Genomic DNA, 18,963 nt, shown 5'->3' with positions numbered 1-18,963 from the left:
CCTGTGTATATCTTTCCTCAACTTCACCTGCATTAAAGGTTCATATTCGGCGCGGCGCTATTCGATGGCTAAATACCAGGTACGCCACAGATTTTTTCTGTCAAACAGGACAGACTAGTGAACCAACTATATCTGTTCTGGTTACTTAACACGCAAGTATATAAAGGTTTGTCAATGTTCGGTATTTAATGTGTCCGTAAGAAAACGCACTATTTGTAAAGAATTACCAACCTACTTGTCCTAAACATTTGTGTATAATGGCTGGGATTGTGCAATAGATTTCATTCAAAACGTGATGACGTACAGACACCACAGAGGAAGACGTAGGCAGTGTCGGTTTCTTCATAGCATTCACTGTCGCCTTAAAAACAGACCCCAAGATACCCACGGGTTAGGTAAAAATTTCTGAAATCTGAACCCTGTCATGAAAAGTGCTGTAGAAATTGTTCTGTACCACTCAGAGACAAAATTCCAACTTCTATAGAAACTAGAAGGTGTTTTCTATCCAATAATAACAATAATATGCATATTGTACGATCAAGAATTTAGCACGAGGCAGTTTAATTTGGAGACCCAAATATGCTAATGCGGAACAGCACCCCCTATAGTTGCAAGAAGTTTTTAAGCTATTAAAATATAAATGTACCCATGCACGGTATTTTATGTTGGGCACGTCATTTTACTGTTTGGAACTAATTTAACCATTTGTTAACTGGTTAATGGGGGTTGGTTAGTCGGCAGCAACATTTATCAAAATGTGCATCCTTTGTTAGTAGGAAAGTTGTGACACAGTTCGCACCCTCCCACAGCGCTGAGTGTGACTCACCTTGGCCACTTTGTGATTGGCTGCAGTCTCATGTGAGGTATTCTTCAGTCCTTCTTTGAGTTGAGTGATGAAGATGTCATAGCCTTCCGTGTTGGACACATCTACCTTCTCCAGGCAGGCCGAGAGCATCTGCTGAGCCTGCAGGGAACACACACACAGATCCACACTCACCATAGGACAGAGATACAATAATTGGTTTACTGATGGAACCAAAACCTTTTTACACAAGATCGTATGCCATTTGTTAACACTGACAAAAATGCAGGGGGGGGGGGGGTCGCAATTTGCTTTCAGAAATAAGCATTTTCAAAACGCAGACAATCAAAAAATCTGTTTCTCAAACCATTTCACCTGCATTTTATATTGAGAGTCAACAAGGTGTCGAAAGCATTCCACAGGGACGCTAGCCCATGTTGACTCCTATGCTTCCCACAGTTGTGTGAAGTTGGCTGGATGTCCTTTGGGTGGTGGACCGTTCTTGATACACAGAGGAAACTGTTGAGCGTGAAAAACCCAGCAGCGTTGCAGTTCTTGATACACAAACCGGTACGCCTACTACCATACCCCATTCAAAGGCACTGACATATTGCCTTACCCATTCACCCTCTGAATGGCACAGATTCACAAGCTATTCCTCAACTGGATTTAACAAGTGACATCAATGTAGGATCATAGCTTTCACTTGGATTCACCTGGTCAGTCTCATGGAAAGAGCAGGTGTAATTTTCATCAGGGGACAGAGAAGTGCAACGCTATTTGGCTATCAGCCACACAAGTAAATTATACTGAACTAAAATAAAACGCAACCATTTCAAAGACTTTACTGAGTTACAATTCATATAAGGAAATCAATCAGTTTAAATAAATTCATTAGGCCCTCCCTAATCTATGGATTTCACATGACCGAGAATACATATATGCATCTGTTGGTCACAGATAGCTTTTAAAAAAGGTAGGTGCGTGGATCAGAAAACCAGTCAGTATCTGGTGTGACAACCCTTTGCCTCATGCAGCGCAACATCTCCTTCGCATAGTTGATCAGGCTGTTGATTGTGGCCTGTGGGATGTTGTCCCACTCCTCTTCAATGTCTATATGAAGTTTCTGGATATTGGCACTAACTGGAATACAGGTGGCAAGTCAAATTCAAGGATTTGAGTACTTCTTCAAGCACTCAAATGTATTTTCAAGGACCATCAATTTGTAATAGTTACTATTATGCAATTGTTTCTAGTTGCAAGCAGATGGCAGTATATTGCCACAAAAAACAACTTACTATTCATCACTACCAAAGTTCTACTCAATAATACATGTTTCACTACATACATGAGTGGTAAGTCAGTACTGATGATGACCGATGTCCTTATATGAACTGTTACTCAGTAAAATCTTTGAAATTCTTGCATGTTGCGTTTATATTTTTGCTCAGTGTACATGACAATAATAATATGTTGTATTATCGTCATATTTCACCATTTTAGGTCCCACATGCTTTCAACACAATGACATGAAAGTTAATTCTGATGGCGTAAAAGGCCCTTAGTTGACTCAAATGTTGTATTCTATACCCATTTGAAGAGAAACAAGTTATTCATGTGTTTAATAAGACTAAAGACTCTCGGGGGACTCCATTTAAATTTTACGGAACCCCACATGGGTCCCGAACCGCAAGTTTGGGAACCACTGTATAACTAACCTCTCTCCCTGCTTGCTTCAATGCCTCCTCTCTGTATCACCTTTGCCTCAACTGCAGCCTGACTCACCCCTATCTGTCTCACTACTCACTGTAGAGAAAAGGTATTCTGTTATGAGAACATCTTGATTATAGCTAGCTTAATGTCAGTCAACTTCTCCTGCTGAGGTCAGGCTCCGTTCAACATTAGGTCTAACTTCATCCTTCTAGCCAGCTAGTTATAGCTAGCTACTTGGCTAACAGACAGAACCCTTAAGCTGCCTAGCTGGCGCTAGACATCTGACTGAAATATCAGCGATTTAAAAAAAAGTTGTACACTCAAAATACGCTGTCAGGGACATCTCTGCCACTTGCCTCTGTGGTTCTGGGCTGAGGTAGTTAATTTCACCTCTCGGACTGTCGTGGGCGGAGTTCCTCGTTAGACAGAGTGGTGAGTGAATGCGCCGCTAACAAGGCAAATCCGGGGGACTAGGCGAACATAACGAGCATACATGAATCCACTCGTTCGCAGAGGTAGGTGCGATTAGGTCTCAGATCAAGATGCCTTCTGACCATTGTTCAACGCTGAGAATGCAATAAGTGGGTAAACAATTTAAAGAGGCAAGTTATCGCAATTTCACACATAAAACGGTGCGTCAACGGCGTTTAACCTCTACTACATCCCTTAATGGGTCTGGCATAACCATTCATAAACATTAACATCCAGCCAGGCAGCTTTGAATCTATATTTCCCAGCATTTTTACTATCGATGTGAATCAGTCAGTTCTGTACCTGAGAGAGGCAGTGTGGGTGGAATGAGCGAGCTTGCTTGGCAACCAAAGCTTGTGGAATTGTGTACAGATCCTTGCGACATGGGGCTGTGCATTATGCAGAAACACGAGGTGATGGCTGCGGATGAATGGCAAGACAATGGGCATCAGGATCTCATCGCGGTGTCTCTTGCATTTATCGATGACAATTTCAATGCACAGTGTTGTTTGTCCATAGCTTATGCCTGCCCATACCATAACACCACGGAGCACTCCGTTCACAACAATGACATCAGCAAACCGCTCGCCCACACAACGCCATACGCGTGGGTCTGCGGTTGAGAGGCCGGTTGGACGTACTGCCAAATTTCTAAAACGACATTGGATGCAGCTTATGGTAGAGAAATTAACATTACATTCTCTGGCAACAGCTCTGGTGGACATTCCTGCATGTCAAGTGCAGGAACAACAGCAAAGGACCTTGTGAAAATGCTGGAGGAAACAGGTAGTAAAGTATCTATATCCACAGTAAAACAAGTCCTATATCAACATAACCTGAAAGGCTGCTCAGCAAGGAAGAAGCCAACCGCCATTAAAAACCAAACTACGGTTTGCAACTGCACATGGGGGGGAAAAAATCTTACTTTTTGGAGAAATGTCCTCTAGTCTGATGAAACAAAAATAGAACTATTTGGCCATAATGACCATCGTTATGTTTGGAGGAAAAAGGGGGTGGCTTGCAAGCCAAAGAAGACCATATCAACCGTGAAGCACGGGGGTGGCAGCATCATGTTGTGGGGGTGCTTTGCTGCAGGAGGGACTGGTGCACTTCACAAAATAGATGGCATCATGAGGGAAGAAAACTATGTGGATATATTGAAGCAACATCAAGACATCAGGAAGTTGAACCTTGGTCGCAAATGGGTCTTCCAAATGGACAATGACCCCAAGCATACTTCCAAAGTTGTGGCAAAATGGCTTAAAGACAACAAAGTCAAGGTATTGGAGTGGCCATCACAAAGCCCTGACCTCAATCCAATAGAAAATTTGTAGGCAGAACTGAAAAAGCGTGTGCGAGCAAGGAGGCCTACAAACCTGACTCAGTTACACCAGCTCTGTCAGGAGAAATGGGCCAAAATTCACCCAACGTATTATGGGAAGCTTGTGGAAGGTTACCTGAAACATTTGACCCAAGTTAAACAATGTAAAGGCAATGCTACCAAATACTAATTGAGTGTATGTACATTTCTGACCACTGGGAATGTGATGAAAGAAATAAAAGCTGAAATAAATCATTCTCTCTACTATTATTCTGACATTTCACATTCTTAAAATAAAGTGGTGATCATCACTGACCTAGGACAGGGAATTTTTACTACGGTTAAATGTCAGGAATTGTGAAAAACTGAGTTTAAATGTATTTGGCTAAGGTGTATGTAAACTTCCGACTTCAACTGTATATTTCCTCCGAGTGGAGAAGTGCAACTGAAGCACAAAATTACTCCTTTTACATTCATAATTTGGAGCGAAACCTGACAGAAGCAGAGCAGATTTTACAATGAGAAGCTATTTAGATTTGTGTTTACAACATGCAGCAAGGGTTTATGCGTTTTTAAGCAGAAAGGGAAAGACACTCGCTGTGTTTTGTAAATGCAGATCTAAATGGCTTCTTCCCGCAAATCGCATAAATCATTCACAAATGTGTTAGATTAAAAAAAGTTCTTTAAAAAATGTGTCCTGTAAAATGTAAAACTAGAAATATGAGTGACTTTCCAGAGTATCATCTAGTAACAGAATTATCCACAGATAGCTGGCATGAAGAGGCAGTCACTACTCATTAGGGAGAGCCGCCTTGGAGTGATTGGGCAGATCAGACGAGACAAAGCAGGCAGGCAGTAATAGACTGCTGCAGAAGAGGAGAGGAACAGCCTGGGCAGATCAATAATACTTGCAGCACAAAGTATACACAGCCACACCCACACCAGGAAGCCGCCGACAGTGGTTATTAAAGGCACAATCTATCATTTCAACCAGTCTGACCGTGCCATGTAAACACTGTCAAAGTCATAGACTGAGCTATGGATGCAAGAATTTAAATAGCATCTACCTGGCTCTTGTTCATTGTAGTATATACTTCTCATTTAACTTTTAATTTAATCTTCCATTGATTAGATAATCTCCTAACTTGGCTCTATGACTGTAATGGTGCTTTGTAGCAGACAACAAGCTACACACACCACTCTGCACATCGAGCAGTGGAGAACATACTATTAACTTTTTATCCAAAGCTCTGTCCATCGCCATTGTAAGCGACTGTGAAGTCAAAATGCTCCCAAACGGGAGATTTAAACGACGGAGGATCCTCCAATTCTGGCTTATCGATCCCACCACTCGCCAACGACAGAGTTCCTCAGCTGCACCTCACAAAAGGATAGTTTGAAATTTGCCAGTTAAGATTATAATTGATTACGTGTACATAGGCTGCAGTTGATTTAAAGGAATAGCCCCCCCAAAAATAAAAACTCAAATTTACTGACAAGGCAATGGCATACATCGCAGTGTAGGCATAGCCTAAAGGCTTTGTGTTTTATTTATGTACTCATTCAGGTTCACAGTGCGGACCAAACCGAGGTCCTCATACTTTACAGTTTGGTATGAATACGTGTACCATTACAGCCCTAGTCACTACCCTGGTGTTACAAGCATAATGCTCTATCAATTGAGCTACAAAGAACCACCTACAAACTGAGCTACAAAAGGTCTTGGCTGTGAGGTACAACTAATCCTGGAATATAGGCTGTTTGTGCTCAGATCTATTAACCGCCTGTGGTGATGATTAAAACAACATCAGTCTCTGAGGAATGAGGGAGAAATGTCTCTGAATACATAGGACTGCCTACTGTCTGTGAGCAAACCACACTAGATAGCCCGTAATGATTTAAAGCAAAAGAAAGTGAGACATGCGGCACATAAACAGCCAAAGGTCATAAAGCAAAGTATGCCTTGCTTTGAAACCAACGGGATTGCAACAGTCAAGGGTTACAACAATCCATCTAGTACTGGGTCGGACCCCATTTTGCATCCAGAACAGTCTGAATTCTTCGGGCATGTTCCACATGAATGTTGGTCCATGCTGACACGATGGCATCAAGCAGTTTCTGCAGATTGGATGGTGGTACATTCATGCTCGATAAACGCTAGACACTTTCACTTGGAACTGATTTCCTTGTGTTTTTACAGTCTTATGTCCAACAAAGAAAAAGAAAAAATTTTGCTCAGAAAACTTGGGGGGCAAATAAAACCTACACGCTAGCCGCCAGTTGGAGAAATAGGGTTGGGTGAGGTCAACCTTTGTCCTATCGTGATTATGTACCCATAAAACATTGTGATATACGGTGCTATTGCTCACCCTCAGACTTTTCCTTTTAATAAAAATACAAAAATCACTGCAAAAACAGTTGGCTATTGAGCAAAATCGAATGATGCTGGACGAATCATTACCAACGGTAATGTTGTTGAAAACCTGGCCAGAGGCCAATTGCAGGCAATGGCAAATATTTTCTAATATTCCTTTCTGGTGGAGCAGAACAGGTGTGTCTGTGGCACGCACATGATGGAGCAATAACTGATGAGGAACGGGCTGTCAACCATAGTGAGCTAGGTTATAGGCCTACATCAAGGGCTGGACATAAACAGTCTACCGTCTTCAGAACTGGATAATAATTCCTTTATTTGAATTTTAAAATAATAAAAAGGTGTGATTGAGAATAGCCTATGCTATAGACTTTCATTCTGGTTATTTTTTAAAGCCACAACAACTTTAGGACAACGCCTTCGTAGGCTAAAATATTTGGGAAATAAGCTACTGTTTATAATTTTAACTTGTCTTGAAGCTTTGATGATAGGGCTAGCAGGAGGAGGAGAATAGGTTATTGCCCTTTTGGTTTTCAACCTCACATTGAGGGATTTCCCGGCCGGCATGGACAATTTTTTTCATAGTAAGCTTCAATTTGATTAAAATTGTCATTCGATTTTTCAATAGGCTATTGAATGTTCACTCATTATTAGTCCTCTGGCTACCTTACTTTTTTAGACTATTTAAATAACTGAGATGGAACTCTTACATTCATTGTTTGATCGGGAGAAAGCCATGCATAAAACGATAGCCTTCAGTCATATTCAAAGCCTAACGAATTGAGAGAGAAGTGACGAGCATACAATTTTTAAAACAGACAACATAGTTAAGGAGTGTCCTTTATTTAAAATATAGATATTTTAGTCTAAAACCTAATGCCCATACATCCGACAGAGAGAAACAATATTTTCTAACTGGACATTTGGCGGTGATTTTGTGTAATTTTCTGCTGCGTCTGGCCTACATCCCTCTCCCGCGTTCTGTGGGTTATATAACATTTATTGAAATAGGCAATAAAATAGGAATAGGCAAATTATCCAGAATGTCACTTGTGTGCTGCCCTGCTGTGCGTTCAGACGCAGCTTTTTACTGTGTGGCGCCAGTCAAGTTCAAATAAGCTAAACCATTGTCTGTCACATCACAATGTCGTCACCATCGACGATGGTGGTCAATCATCGTGGATAAAAGATGCTATTGTAATATTGCCGAACCGTACTCTGAAATTATCATTTCTGTCTGTGCATCCCTTTCAGGAAAAGGTTGGAATACCACAATGGGGTCAACAGCAATTTTCTGTAGGCTATATTGACTAATTACAGGGGGAAATGCTGTGTTCAAATAGTTCAATTTAGAAAGTTTGTGTAACCAGGTGCTACAAATACCATAGGTAAGAGATAAAGGACATGAAACAAGGATGAGTGCCATCAATAACTATTTCAGGGGCGTAATGGATTGATTCCTATCTTGACGTAGCAGCTTTTTTTTTTTTTTACACAAGTCTGTGGCACTTGCACAGGCCAAGCATTGTCATTCTTATTCAGACATAAATGCATGGGAGTGGTGGATTCTCCACGGTTAGCATGTGTGTTCGCTCACGGTGGACCAGTCTTTCTACATTTCTAAGCAGGCCTGTCGAAGGGATTGTGTGATCTTGAAGCTAGGTAGACAATGCTTGCAGTAGTGTGACATAATTCAATTATCAATATCTGTATCCTAATTTGCACTCACAACAGTAAAAATTTGGGCTGTTACAAAACCAGTATCGCAATGTTTTTTCCATGGTAAAAATGAAAACACAAAGCAGACCTAACTCTTAACCTGCTGTATGTACAATAGTGTGCTATAGCTTGGAAGATTAATACATTTGACTCTGGATAACAAAGTGATCTTAATCTTAACATAATGCAGTAGAGCTGTTTTCCTTAAGAAGTTTGCACACAAAGCAGATTTATCCTGCCACGATACTAATGAGTATTGTGATACTAGCATCGTCACGGCCCTATTTAAAATGTATTTAGAAATATACATTTTTTTGTTGTAAGATGACAATCAGCCAAAGTAGCACGTTAACTGTTTTTGAGCATTGTGTGTGGTACTAGAAGACAATTGTTAAAGATATAATATGAAGGTTAGTGATTCTATGAATGGGTTTTTAAAAAACGGTCTTCCCAAAATCACAAATGTGAGTTTGCCAACTTTTCCAAGTGCTACGTATGAGTGCATTTTGTGTCATGCGTCAGTGGCTGGCTCTCTTACCTCTGTAACAGGCAGCTCTAGCTGGACCATGTCCTCTGGTTTGGCCACAGGGGCCTGCAGGGCTGTGTCTAGCAGCAGGATACCGTTCAAGTCCTTTCTGCAGCCCACTGCGTAGTCGTCCACGAAGAGGACCTTGTCTACCGCAGGGAAGTACTGACACCTAACACGGCCTCCAGGTTTAGCTAGGAAACAAACATCAGGGTATTATAGTAGCTACTAAGACCTAGCACTGGCTGGACTTTTGTCAGATCATAACTCCATCACGTTAACCAGATACTAAAATAGACTTTTAAGTTAGTCTTTGAAATATTAATGAACTAAACTGCAAGTTGCTTGTTACGTTCACAATATTTGCACAGAAATATGGAAAGCCTATTAATATTTCACCAAACTTGTTTTGTTTCATTGACACCATCTCCTCAAAAATAATATATTTATTGCCCTATCGGGTAGCCTTATTATTATTACTGTAATGATACTTACCTCACGATGAAAACATTTTCCCAAACAACCCTTAAGACTTTTGTAGCATCTAACGTAAACTCACGTAAACTCGTACATCGCCTTGGTCCGTACAATTGACCTTATTTTAGCGCCCCAAAAACGTAATACTCCCAAATCAACTGTAAATTCAATACCATTGTAATGCACAATTTCTCCCCTTTCCAACAGAATTCATGCCGAGACCTTCACGCTGCCCGTTTCTGCATAATTCAAGAAGGCAATGAGCTCCTTCGGGTCTTTTTAAAAATGGCGGGTGGGGAAGCCAAACTAATGCGTTATAGTGAGAAGGACAGATGTCGTGTTGGAAAAATGCTTTTTTCACTCGATCTGTCCAACTTATCACCTCTAAAATGTAAATAAAACACTATAAAGAGTTTATATAATGTGTCATTACATACCTATTTGAAAGTTTGTGTCGAATTTGAATCAGGTTTTTAGGGCGGTGCTAAAGTGATCTTAGAAGTAAACAGCGGCTTTGAGAATGATAATCGCATGCAATGATGACGGAAAAAAAGACTAGGTTACCCCCGTCACTGTCCATTTCTTGTTTTTAAAAGATTAGAGATGTGCTACACCTGGTGGAGAGAGATTGTAAGACAGAAATAGTTGCTTTATGCGTGCTGTACGTTACGACATGACACGTCAAGATGTAACGGAGGGTCAGTTTTTTCAACTTTTCTCCAATACTATAGAGCCATTACCATGTCGATCAACGCTTGAATAGAAACCTAGTTCACACCCCCGATTTTGAAGTCAACACAGTCACTACAGTCCCATTAGTTTTCTTTGTAGCCTCGTTTGAATGTCGCGGTTACGCACATTTGTACGGAATGGGGTGAGTTTACGTTACTATGTTATTACCACTTCATTATGTGCTGTAATGTAAAATGCTAGGGTAATGCTAATTCAACCTGGTTCAAGCTAATCACCATTCCCATTATTCTGGGAAACAAGGATGAACAATTGGCTACATACAGTGCATTCGGAAAGTATTCAGATCTCTCGACTTTCTCCACATTTTGTTACTTTACAGCCTTACTCTAAAATTGATTTTTAAAACATTTCTCAATTTACACACCCTATAATGACAAAGAAAATACAGGGTCAGAATTTTTTTACAAATGTATATAAAAACAGAAATAGCACATTTACAAAAGGATTCAGACCCTTTACTCAGTACTTTGTTGAAGCACCTTTGGCAGCGATTACAGCCTCGAGTCTTCTAGGTTACGACGCTGCAAGCTTGGCACACCTGTATTTGGGGAGTTTCTCCCATTATTCTCTGCAGAGCCTCTCAACTTCTGTCAGGTTGGATGGGGAGCGTCACCACACAGCTATTTTCACATATCTCAAGAGATGTTCGATCAGGTTCAAGTCTGGCCTCTGGTTGGGCCGCTCAAGGACATTGAGACTTGTCCCGAAGCCACTTCTGCGTTGTCTTGGCTGTGTGCTTAGGGTCGTTTACCTGTTGGAAGGTGAACCTTCTCCCCAGTCTGAGGTCCTGATCACTCTGGAGCAGGTTTTCATCAAGGATCTCTGTACTTTGCGCCGTTCATCTTTCCCTTGACACTAACTAGTCTCCCAGTCCTTGCTGCTGAAAAACATACCCACAGCATGACGCTGCCACCACCATGCTTCCCTGTAGGGATGGTGCCAGGTTTCCTCCAGAAGTGACGCTTGGCATTCAGGCAGGCTGTCATGTGCCATTTACTGAGGTGTAGCTTCCATCTGGCCACTCTACCATAAAGGCCTGATTGGTGGAGTGCTGCAGAGATGGTTGTCCTTCTGGAAGGTTCTCCCATGTCCACAGAGGAACTCTGGAGCTCTGTCAGAGTAACCATCGGGTTCTTTGTCACCTCTCTGATTTAGGACCTTCTCCCCCAATTTCTCAGTTAGCCGGGCGGTCAGCTCTAGGAAGAGTCTTGGTGGTTCCAAACTACTTCCATTTAAGAATGATGTAGGCCACTGTGTTCTTTGAGGACCTTAAATGCTGCAGAAATGTTTTGGTACCCTTCCCCCAGATCTGTGCCTCAACACAATCCTGTCTCAGAGCTCTATAGGCAATTCCTTCTACCTCATGGCTTGGTTTTTGCTCTCATAGCAAAGGGTCTGAAAAGATCAATTTTTATTCATTTGCCCAAAAAATGTAACGCCTATTTTGTTTTGTTATTATGGGGTATTGTTTGTAGATTGATGAGGATTTCTTTTTATTTAATATACCTTAGGATAAGGCTGTAATGTAACATAATGTGTGAAAAGCCAAGGGGTCAGAATACTTTTCGAATGCACTGTACACACTTTATACGTCCAAACTCAGAATCAAATATGCTTCCCAAAAATAACATGTTGTTGTGATAGCACATTTATTTTTAGTGCCTATTTTCTGCATTTATCAGAGTGCCTGATTTCAGTGTCCATGCAAACAGGCTTATTACAGAAATCGTTATTCTTGCAAAGCATGTCAACGTTTTAATTGAACTATTATATTCATCTGACGATACACATTCGCATTGTTGTGTGCCTGTAACCTTACTCTCTAATAATTGCATTATTGTGTGCATACAACGCAGTGTTAACCAAACTCGGTCGTCGGGACCCCAAGGGATGCACGTTTTGGTTTTTCCCTTAACACTACACAGCTGATTCAAATAATCAAGCTTTCATTATTTGGATCAGATGTGTAGTGCTAGGGCAAAAACCGTCATCCCATAGTTCCTCCCACCAGCCAAGTCTGCATTCAATGTAGCTACAGATGGGGGTCACGTTGAAGAACAAACACTAATGTTTTCTAATTTTTGGCATCGTCAAATATAAATTGTCAAAAAAACTAAAGCCAAGCCTATTCACTTTCGTCAACCATTTTCCACCCAAAATGTTACAGCTACAATACTAACTTAACGTTATTAGCTAACGTTAGATTGCCAACAGGCATTGCACACTTTATTGTTCTGCGTAGTAGGAATAGCAACACGTCATAACCTTTCTAGCCAACTAACGTTACCTAACTAGATAAATATTCTACAACAAACTAACGTTACCTAGCAAGCTTGCTAACATTTACTGCGACACATGTATGCGCGGTGCTGGTGATCATCGATTAATTTACATCTTAGCTAGCTAACGGTATTAGCTATGTAGCCAACTGGCGAATGTGACTTCACATTGTAAGTAATGTGACTAAACTAGCCTTCAAACACTTTCTTTGCAGATAGCTATCAAACTTAGTTAGCCAGCAATCTCACAATACACATTTTGCTTCCTTGGCCCAACACAGCCAACGAAACGAGTTAGCTCACTAGTAATGTTAGTGTCATCACAATTAACTAGGTAACTACCACCGGCTACAATCTAACTAGGTAACTAACATTAACGTTAGATATCTACATGTTACTTACCCTATTCATAGAGGCTACCTATTTAAGCAAGATAATGTGCCTAACTAGTTAGCTATTATGACAACGATTGATTGAATGTTGACAAAACGTTATACACTGTTAGCGGGTTCGCTAGCTTTGCGGCCAGTTCATGATCGGAGCTTTTTTCATAACAAATCGCTAGTTAGCAAAACGTCTTGACAGCAAGACGATTCTTAAGACATTTAGTTACTTATATATTCAAGTGTTTTTTATAGGAATCGGATAACAAAAGCAATTTGTTTAGCATGTGAATCAGTAGCTAAATGTCATTATTCACGACAAATTCTAAAATATATATTTATTTGCTAGCTAACTTAGCCCAAGTCAACCACCACAGCAGGCCCAATGTAACGTTACATTGTTGACCAGTGTCGTTTCATCTGATAGTTATGACAATCACCTGATTGCTAGCAACCTAGCTAACTAAACCAGTTAGCTAGTTCCTTGGCCCTGACTTACCATGCAAGGCCGAGGCCTGGAGAATGGCCCCTGAAGTGCCGTCGATTACTTTTATACTGCCCCGGCTAGTAACAGCCAGGATAGCGTTAAGGGCCGGGTGGTAGGAAAGGCTCCGCAGGCCCTCCTCGTCGCAACGAAGGCAACCGTCTCTCAGTACAATCCAGTCTGAGGAGGTGGACGAGCAGGAGCCCGGCGAGGCCGCGGCCGCCATCTTTATTTATTTTCCCCGTTCCCTTCTGTTTTTAGGAAGCTACCGTTTATACGAGTAAGATTAATAATTGTAAACGTTTAATCCCAAACTACCGCTCCTCTACTACTGCTGACTCTCCTTCTGCGGCTTCTGTTCCTCCACCGGTTACCGCAGCAGTAGCTATTCACCATCAGTACTGAGAAAGCTACGAGCGTTGCACTCAGATGAACGTCAGGTAAACGGAACTAGCGTAGTGCTTGGCTATCACGCGACACCAGAGAGGGCACTGCGATGTTGACTCCGGAGTCCAGACAGAGAACCTCTTTGGATTACTGTTTTGTGAATGTTATTATTTCCCTACTGTAAATTGTGTTTGTTGTGACTCCCATAGATATAAATGACTAGCTATGTAAGTTATATGTAATTATGACTATTTTGTTTTTGATACAGCCCTTGCCTGATGTTGGGATGTACAGCAGATCCCCACCCAAGAACCCCGAATAATAAACCCTTAAACCCATCGCCCAGTGGTCCCTATAGCATACCGCGCAACAGCAAGCAAGCGAACGAACGAACGCCCCCCTACTGTACAGATCAACAATCGGTGTACAGATCAACAATCGGTCTGTTGAGTTTTAGCATCCCACTAAGACCTTTTATAATTTGTAAAGCCCTTGAAGACGGACACCAAATAACACAGAAATTGGCTTGGACCGCATTACTGTAAAACCAATGCACATTTCCGTTCATCCTTTACCACTAGAAACCACTAGAACGCTTATATACAATGTGTCAGCACAACACACAATATTAAATAAGGTTCATGTTTACAGCTAATAATTTGTAATATAATTACTGTAAATACCACAACTAATTTTAACCTGGCCAATAGTCTTTACTTATTATGGTAAATCCTACATAAAAGCTTGGGTGTGAGTGTTTTTTAACAGGCATGCAAATTAATGATAACATTTTACATATGAGAGGGAATGTATTTTAAAATATCTAGTACAGTACAACAGTTATATGGACAATTATGTTGATATCTTTTAACCCCCCACTGTGAATTCAATATAAATATCACTATTGTTCCAGGTCTACAAATGTTCCACAATTGTATAACATGTTCTGATACTATCACGTTTAGAAACATGTACACCTCTACAACACATTAAGCTATATACAGTAGTACAATCGATACAAGGAAGTTGTCTGAAAATATACATCAGTTCAATAAAAGATTAAACAACTGTATAAAACAACTAATGAAAGGCACCACACTTTAGTAGACTGTTTTATTTCACTCAAACTGCCCATCTACTGGCCTACCCAGGCTTAAATTCATAACTTAAGAAAAAGGTTTGGAAAAGGTGCATAAAATGACAACTAAATAATGCATAACAGTATGTTAAACCCACTACCTTACAAAATAATGGTGGAACCTCAGTTAGGGGTTGCCGTCTTTCTTAACCCCTTGGTTCTAATTGAACATTTGTGCACTGTATTTGGCACCACCTTCCTCTATGGAATAAAAGCATTAACAAAAATCTATGTGACCCCAACATGATTACCAAAACCAGATTTCACACCTTGATTAAATAATTATATGATGCGAATGCAAACCAGGGTTCTAATTACAATTAAATCTGAATGCAGCCTTACACTATACGCTACTGCTTTTTATTGAGCAAAGAGGTAAGGGGCACATTTAAATACACTGACGTAACATATACCCTTATCCCCACAGTCTAGGATTGTAAACAGAGATTAAAGAAGAGGGAGAAAATAACCTTTTAAAAAATCCATGTTCCTTATTTTCATTGTGGAATGAATCCTTGTGTGTCTTTTCACAGTGCTTTGTGTTAGTCTCCAACCAAAGTGCTCAGAGTAGCCATTTGTCCAATCAGACCCCAGTATATAGTGACAGGAAGTAGATATACAAAAGGAAAATAGGGTATATGAGAAGAGGCTTCTTGGTTTTGAATTCATTCCCAACAAGTAGAGAAGCAGCACTGTAAGCAGCCCAGAATACTCCAAAAAGCTGGAAAATGAAAGACAGTTGACAACTAATAAACACTCATATCTGATTTAAGAGTACATTTGTATTATTTACAAAAAAAATCTAAAGATGTACAAAAGCTTTGAATATGTTAGTGTATGTTAAATCAAATTTGCAGTGCTGAATTAGAGATTATTTTTTGTGGAAAATGTGAGAGAATAAATGTTGATTATCTTTGCTGATGTGCTCACCTTTATTAGTGTAGAAACAACATCAAAACCCCCAATGACCAAAAGCAATGGAGCTATAACGATGAGCGGGAGTAGAGAGTATCCAATCACTCCAAGGACTTGTCCATAAGACACCTATCCGATATAAAACAATGCAAGTCAGTGTTTCACAGCATGCCACATCATTCATGTTGTAATAGGAAGCAAATTCACATCGAGGCATGTACAGTATCAAGTAAGAGAAATGTACTACTCATCAAGACTAGGAATATGAATTATTTTAGCTTAAAAAGGTGGAGCTTACCTCACCACCGAGAACACGAGCCAGCATAAAGATTGTTAAAGATCCGAATATCCAAATGGTAATTATCCAAGACACAACCTTAGGAAATAAAATAATGCAACAAATAATTCAAACAACTTTCAAGCTGAAAATTGTGACATGTACCAAAGGACACATTGTTTTGGTGTGACCTGAGAAAAAATGCACAGGTTGTCCTGCCGCCTCACCCTGAACTGTCCGTAGATGGAGATCATGGAAAACAGGAGCACGACAGCCAGAGGACCCCAGAAGTCAGGGTTGTCCCTCACAACCTGCCGGTTGAAGCCCAAGGAGGGCATTGGCATCAGCACACAGCGGATCTTGTAGTAGATGTCTTTCAGGTCTATGTCCAGCTCCTCCCTAATCATACCAGCATATGAGAGAGAACAGGAGCATCATGAGATATCAGCACATTTAGTTAGCAGTGATGGCCAAATTGGATGTCAGTGTCATTTTAATATCAATGTGCATGGACAAAGAAAGGGTTTCTTGAAGAAGGTACTTACAGAAGAGGTTTGTTGTCTTCTGGGTCATCCTCGTCTACTTCCAGTAGCCAGCCATAGCCTCGTTTCCTCAGGAACGTGGTTGCATATGGGTCTTTTGCATTGTCGCTGCCCATGTTCAATTTAACATCTGGGGCATCGATAGTACCACTTAGATCTGTAGGGAATTTAATGTAATAGATTATTGGTACACATAACATGCGTTGAATTTCTATCTTCTTGAACTGTACAGTATATGTTCAAGGTTTCCAAAACCGTATCACAATTAAGGATAACGTTACATGTTTTCCCTCGATAGATCGTTTTACACTAAACCAAATCACATCAGTTAAGCAAAAACAGACGTAGAATGTCGAAAATAATTGTCCCCCTGTTTGTCCTGTCTAAATGACATTCAACTTTATTTACTCAATCAGCAATACATGCAACTAGTTAAAATAGACTGTTGAGTTATGTATTACGCTTATCTTCAGTAGAATATAGTTAGTTGAATTTACTTCAGTGATATAGTTAACGTTAGCTAGTTGGATTGCTAACGCTAGCCTAGCCGTAAAAGCTGCAGAAAGCTGTCAAATCTCTCTGAACCACTACGTAACTTGACAAAATTGACAACACTATGACTCAAGGTTAGTTAAATACTTTAATTAAATGTCAAGCTAGCAGATTGGCGTGTTGACAAATACGGTAGCTAGTTAGCAAGCTAACTAAAATGAATATGAAACACATATGACAGTATTCACGGCCTGCTAACATTACCATCGGCTTCAGTTGACGAGACGAAAGTAAAATCTCCGTTGGTGGGAGACAGCTGCATTGTTGATGTTGAGCCAACAACCTTCATGTCATAAGAACTGACATTTAAATAGTGTTTCAATGAATAACCTGACACAAGTAAATAGAACGTTGTCAATGACGGGTTTCCCGAATTTGTCACGATTATTCCATCTTGTTGTTGAGGTATCGTTTGGTCCCACCCACTGAGGTCCGACAACACACACAGCCAGAGATATTGGTTACCACAGCCACTAAGTCAAAATTGGCAATATCGTAATAACTGATGAAAACAAAAATTTGCTTTTTGGTCTTCATTTAACGTTAGGGTTAGGTTTAAAATCAGATTTTCAGAAAATAAATGGTAGAAATAGTCGAGGTTTATTACTTTTTGCCTGTGGCAACTAGTGACGACCAGCGATATTACAGAAAGAAGGAAGTGTGAGGCTGGTAAAGACGACACATCAAATCCCAACACGGCAGCAGAAAAGCTCGCCATCTAGTGATAGTTGGACTCCCGCCATCAATATACAACATGACACTTAAAAAAAAGATAACCCCTCCTTCCTTTGTCGTCCAAAACACTCCCCCACATATGGTTGGCTGCTCAGAATAGGCAGACCAATAGTATCAGCTCGTTGTGAACTCTTTCGCCATTAAAAACGAACTCCTGTTAGCTCTATTACTGCTCAGTGCTTAGTATTTCTTATCGATGTTAGCCCATGCAATTCGTGGGTAAGTATTTCGGGAAATGGCTAATGGTATTTTATATTCATGGAAGCATGTCCTTATTTCAAAAATAACATTAAAATGGGTTTGCGATTTGTTTTGCAGACAGGTTTGGGGTAAAAATACTTGCATGCAGGAGTGCAACTTTCACTGGGGTTACATGTCTCTCCCACATTCTGAAATTAAATTTTTGTTCCCCCCAGTTTTATCATTGGAATGTGATACAAAGCGAGGCAACAGTGTGCTTCGGGACCATGAGGATGCCTCTGAGTGGTCGGGTAGGCTGTTTGGGGTGTTTATCCGGCTGGATTAAACAATAAATATATATATATAGTAAAAGGTTCATCTCTCAACCAGCTTCATGAGGTAGTCACCTGGAATGCTTTTCCAACCGTTTTGAAGGAGTTCCCACATATGCTGAGCACTTGTTGGCTGCTTTTCCTTCACTCTGCTGTCCAACTCATCCCAAACCATCTCAATTGGGTTGAGGTCGGGTGATTGGAGTGCTACTCTCCTTCATGGTCAAATAGCCCTTACACAGCCTGGAGGTGTGTTTTGGGTCATTGTCTTGTTGAAAAACAAATGATAATCCCACTAAGCGCAAACCAGATGGGATGGCGTATCGCTGCAGAATGCTGTGGTAGCCATGCTGGTTAAGTGTGCCTTGAATTCTAAATAAATCACTGACAGTGTCACCAGCAAAGCACACACACACTATCACACCTCCATGATTCACGGTGGGAACCACACATGCAGAGATCATCCTACACCTACTCTGTGTCTCTCTGTGTCTCACAGAGGTTGCAACCAAAAATCTCAAATTTGGACTCAGTCTAATGTCCATTGCTCGTGTTTCTTGGCCCAAGCAAATCTCTTATTATTGGTGTCCTTTTAGTAGTGGT

General features: G+C 40.6%; 2 protein-coding genes across 22 annotated transcripts in view; both read right to left on the bottom strand.

The window, feature by feature from the left end:
* Positions 1 to 13,769, bottom strand: part of LOC111977543 (dual E2 ubiquitin-conjugating enzyme/E3 ubiquitin-protein ligase BIRC6) — a 144,940-nt gene extending 131,171 nt beyond the window's left edge. For all 21 annotated transcript variants that reach the window (XM_070448444.1, XM_070448451.1, XM_070448458.1 and 18 more), the window contains exons 1-3: positions 13,318 to 13,769; positions 8,939 to 9,120; positions 827 to 964 (exon numbers count right to left, since the gene is read on the bottom strand). In XM_070448444.1, the coding sequence (XP_070304545.1) occupies positions 827 to 964; positions 8,939 to 9,120; positions 13,318 to 13,528 (531 nt within the window). In that variant the 5' untranslated portion in view covers positions 13,529 to 13,769. The remainder of the gene's footprint in view (positions 1 to 826; positions 965 to 8,938; positions 9,121 to 13,317) is intronic.
* A 1,018-nt stretch (positions 13,770 to 14,787) lies between these two features.
* On the bottom strand, positions 14,788 to 17,804 carry LOC111977545 (protein YIPF4). Its single transcript, XM_024007021.2, has 6 exons — positions 17,318 to 17,804; positions 16,565 to 16,718; positions 16,247 to 16,418; positions 16,041 to 16,118; positions 15,758 to 15,871; positions 14,788 to 15,548 (listed from the first exon to the last, which is right to left on the bottom strand). Exons 1-6 carry the CDS (start codon positions 17,400 to 17,402, stop codon positions 15,411 to 15,413), a joined length of 741 nt encoding a protein of 246 aa, XP_023862789.1. The 5' UTR covers positions 17,403 to 17,804; the 3' UTR covers positions 14,788 to 15,410.
* Positions 17,805 to 18,963: the final 1,159 nt, after the last annotated feature.

Source organism: Salvelinus sp. IW2-2015, linkage group LG18, assembly GCF_002910315.2.
Source record: "Salvelinus sp. IW2-2015 linkage group LG18, ASM291031v2, whole genome shotgun sequence".
In the NCBI taxonomy this organism is placed as follows: Eukaryota; Metazoa; Chordata; class Actinopteri; order Salmoniformes; family Salmonidae; genus Salvelinus; species Salvelinus sp. IW2-2015.
Note: the sequence above shows the minus strand (reverse complement) of the source record. Positions and strands in the feature narration are given on the sequence as shown.

Coding starts and splice junctions, on each gene's coding strand:
- LOC111977545 (XM_024007021.2), bottom strand. CDS start 17,402: ATGAAGGTTGTTGGCTCAACATCAACAATGCAGCTGTCTCCCACCAAC. Junction 16,119..16,246: donor CCATCTACGGACAGTTCAGG/GTGAGGCGGCAG, acceptor TTATTTCCTAAG/GTTGTGTCTTGGATAATTAC. Junction 15,872..16,040: donor CTCGTGTTCTCGGTGGTGAG/GTAAGCTCCACC, acceptor TATATCGGATAG/GTGTCTTATGGACAAGTCCT.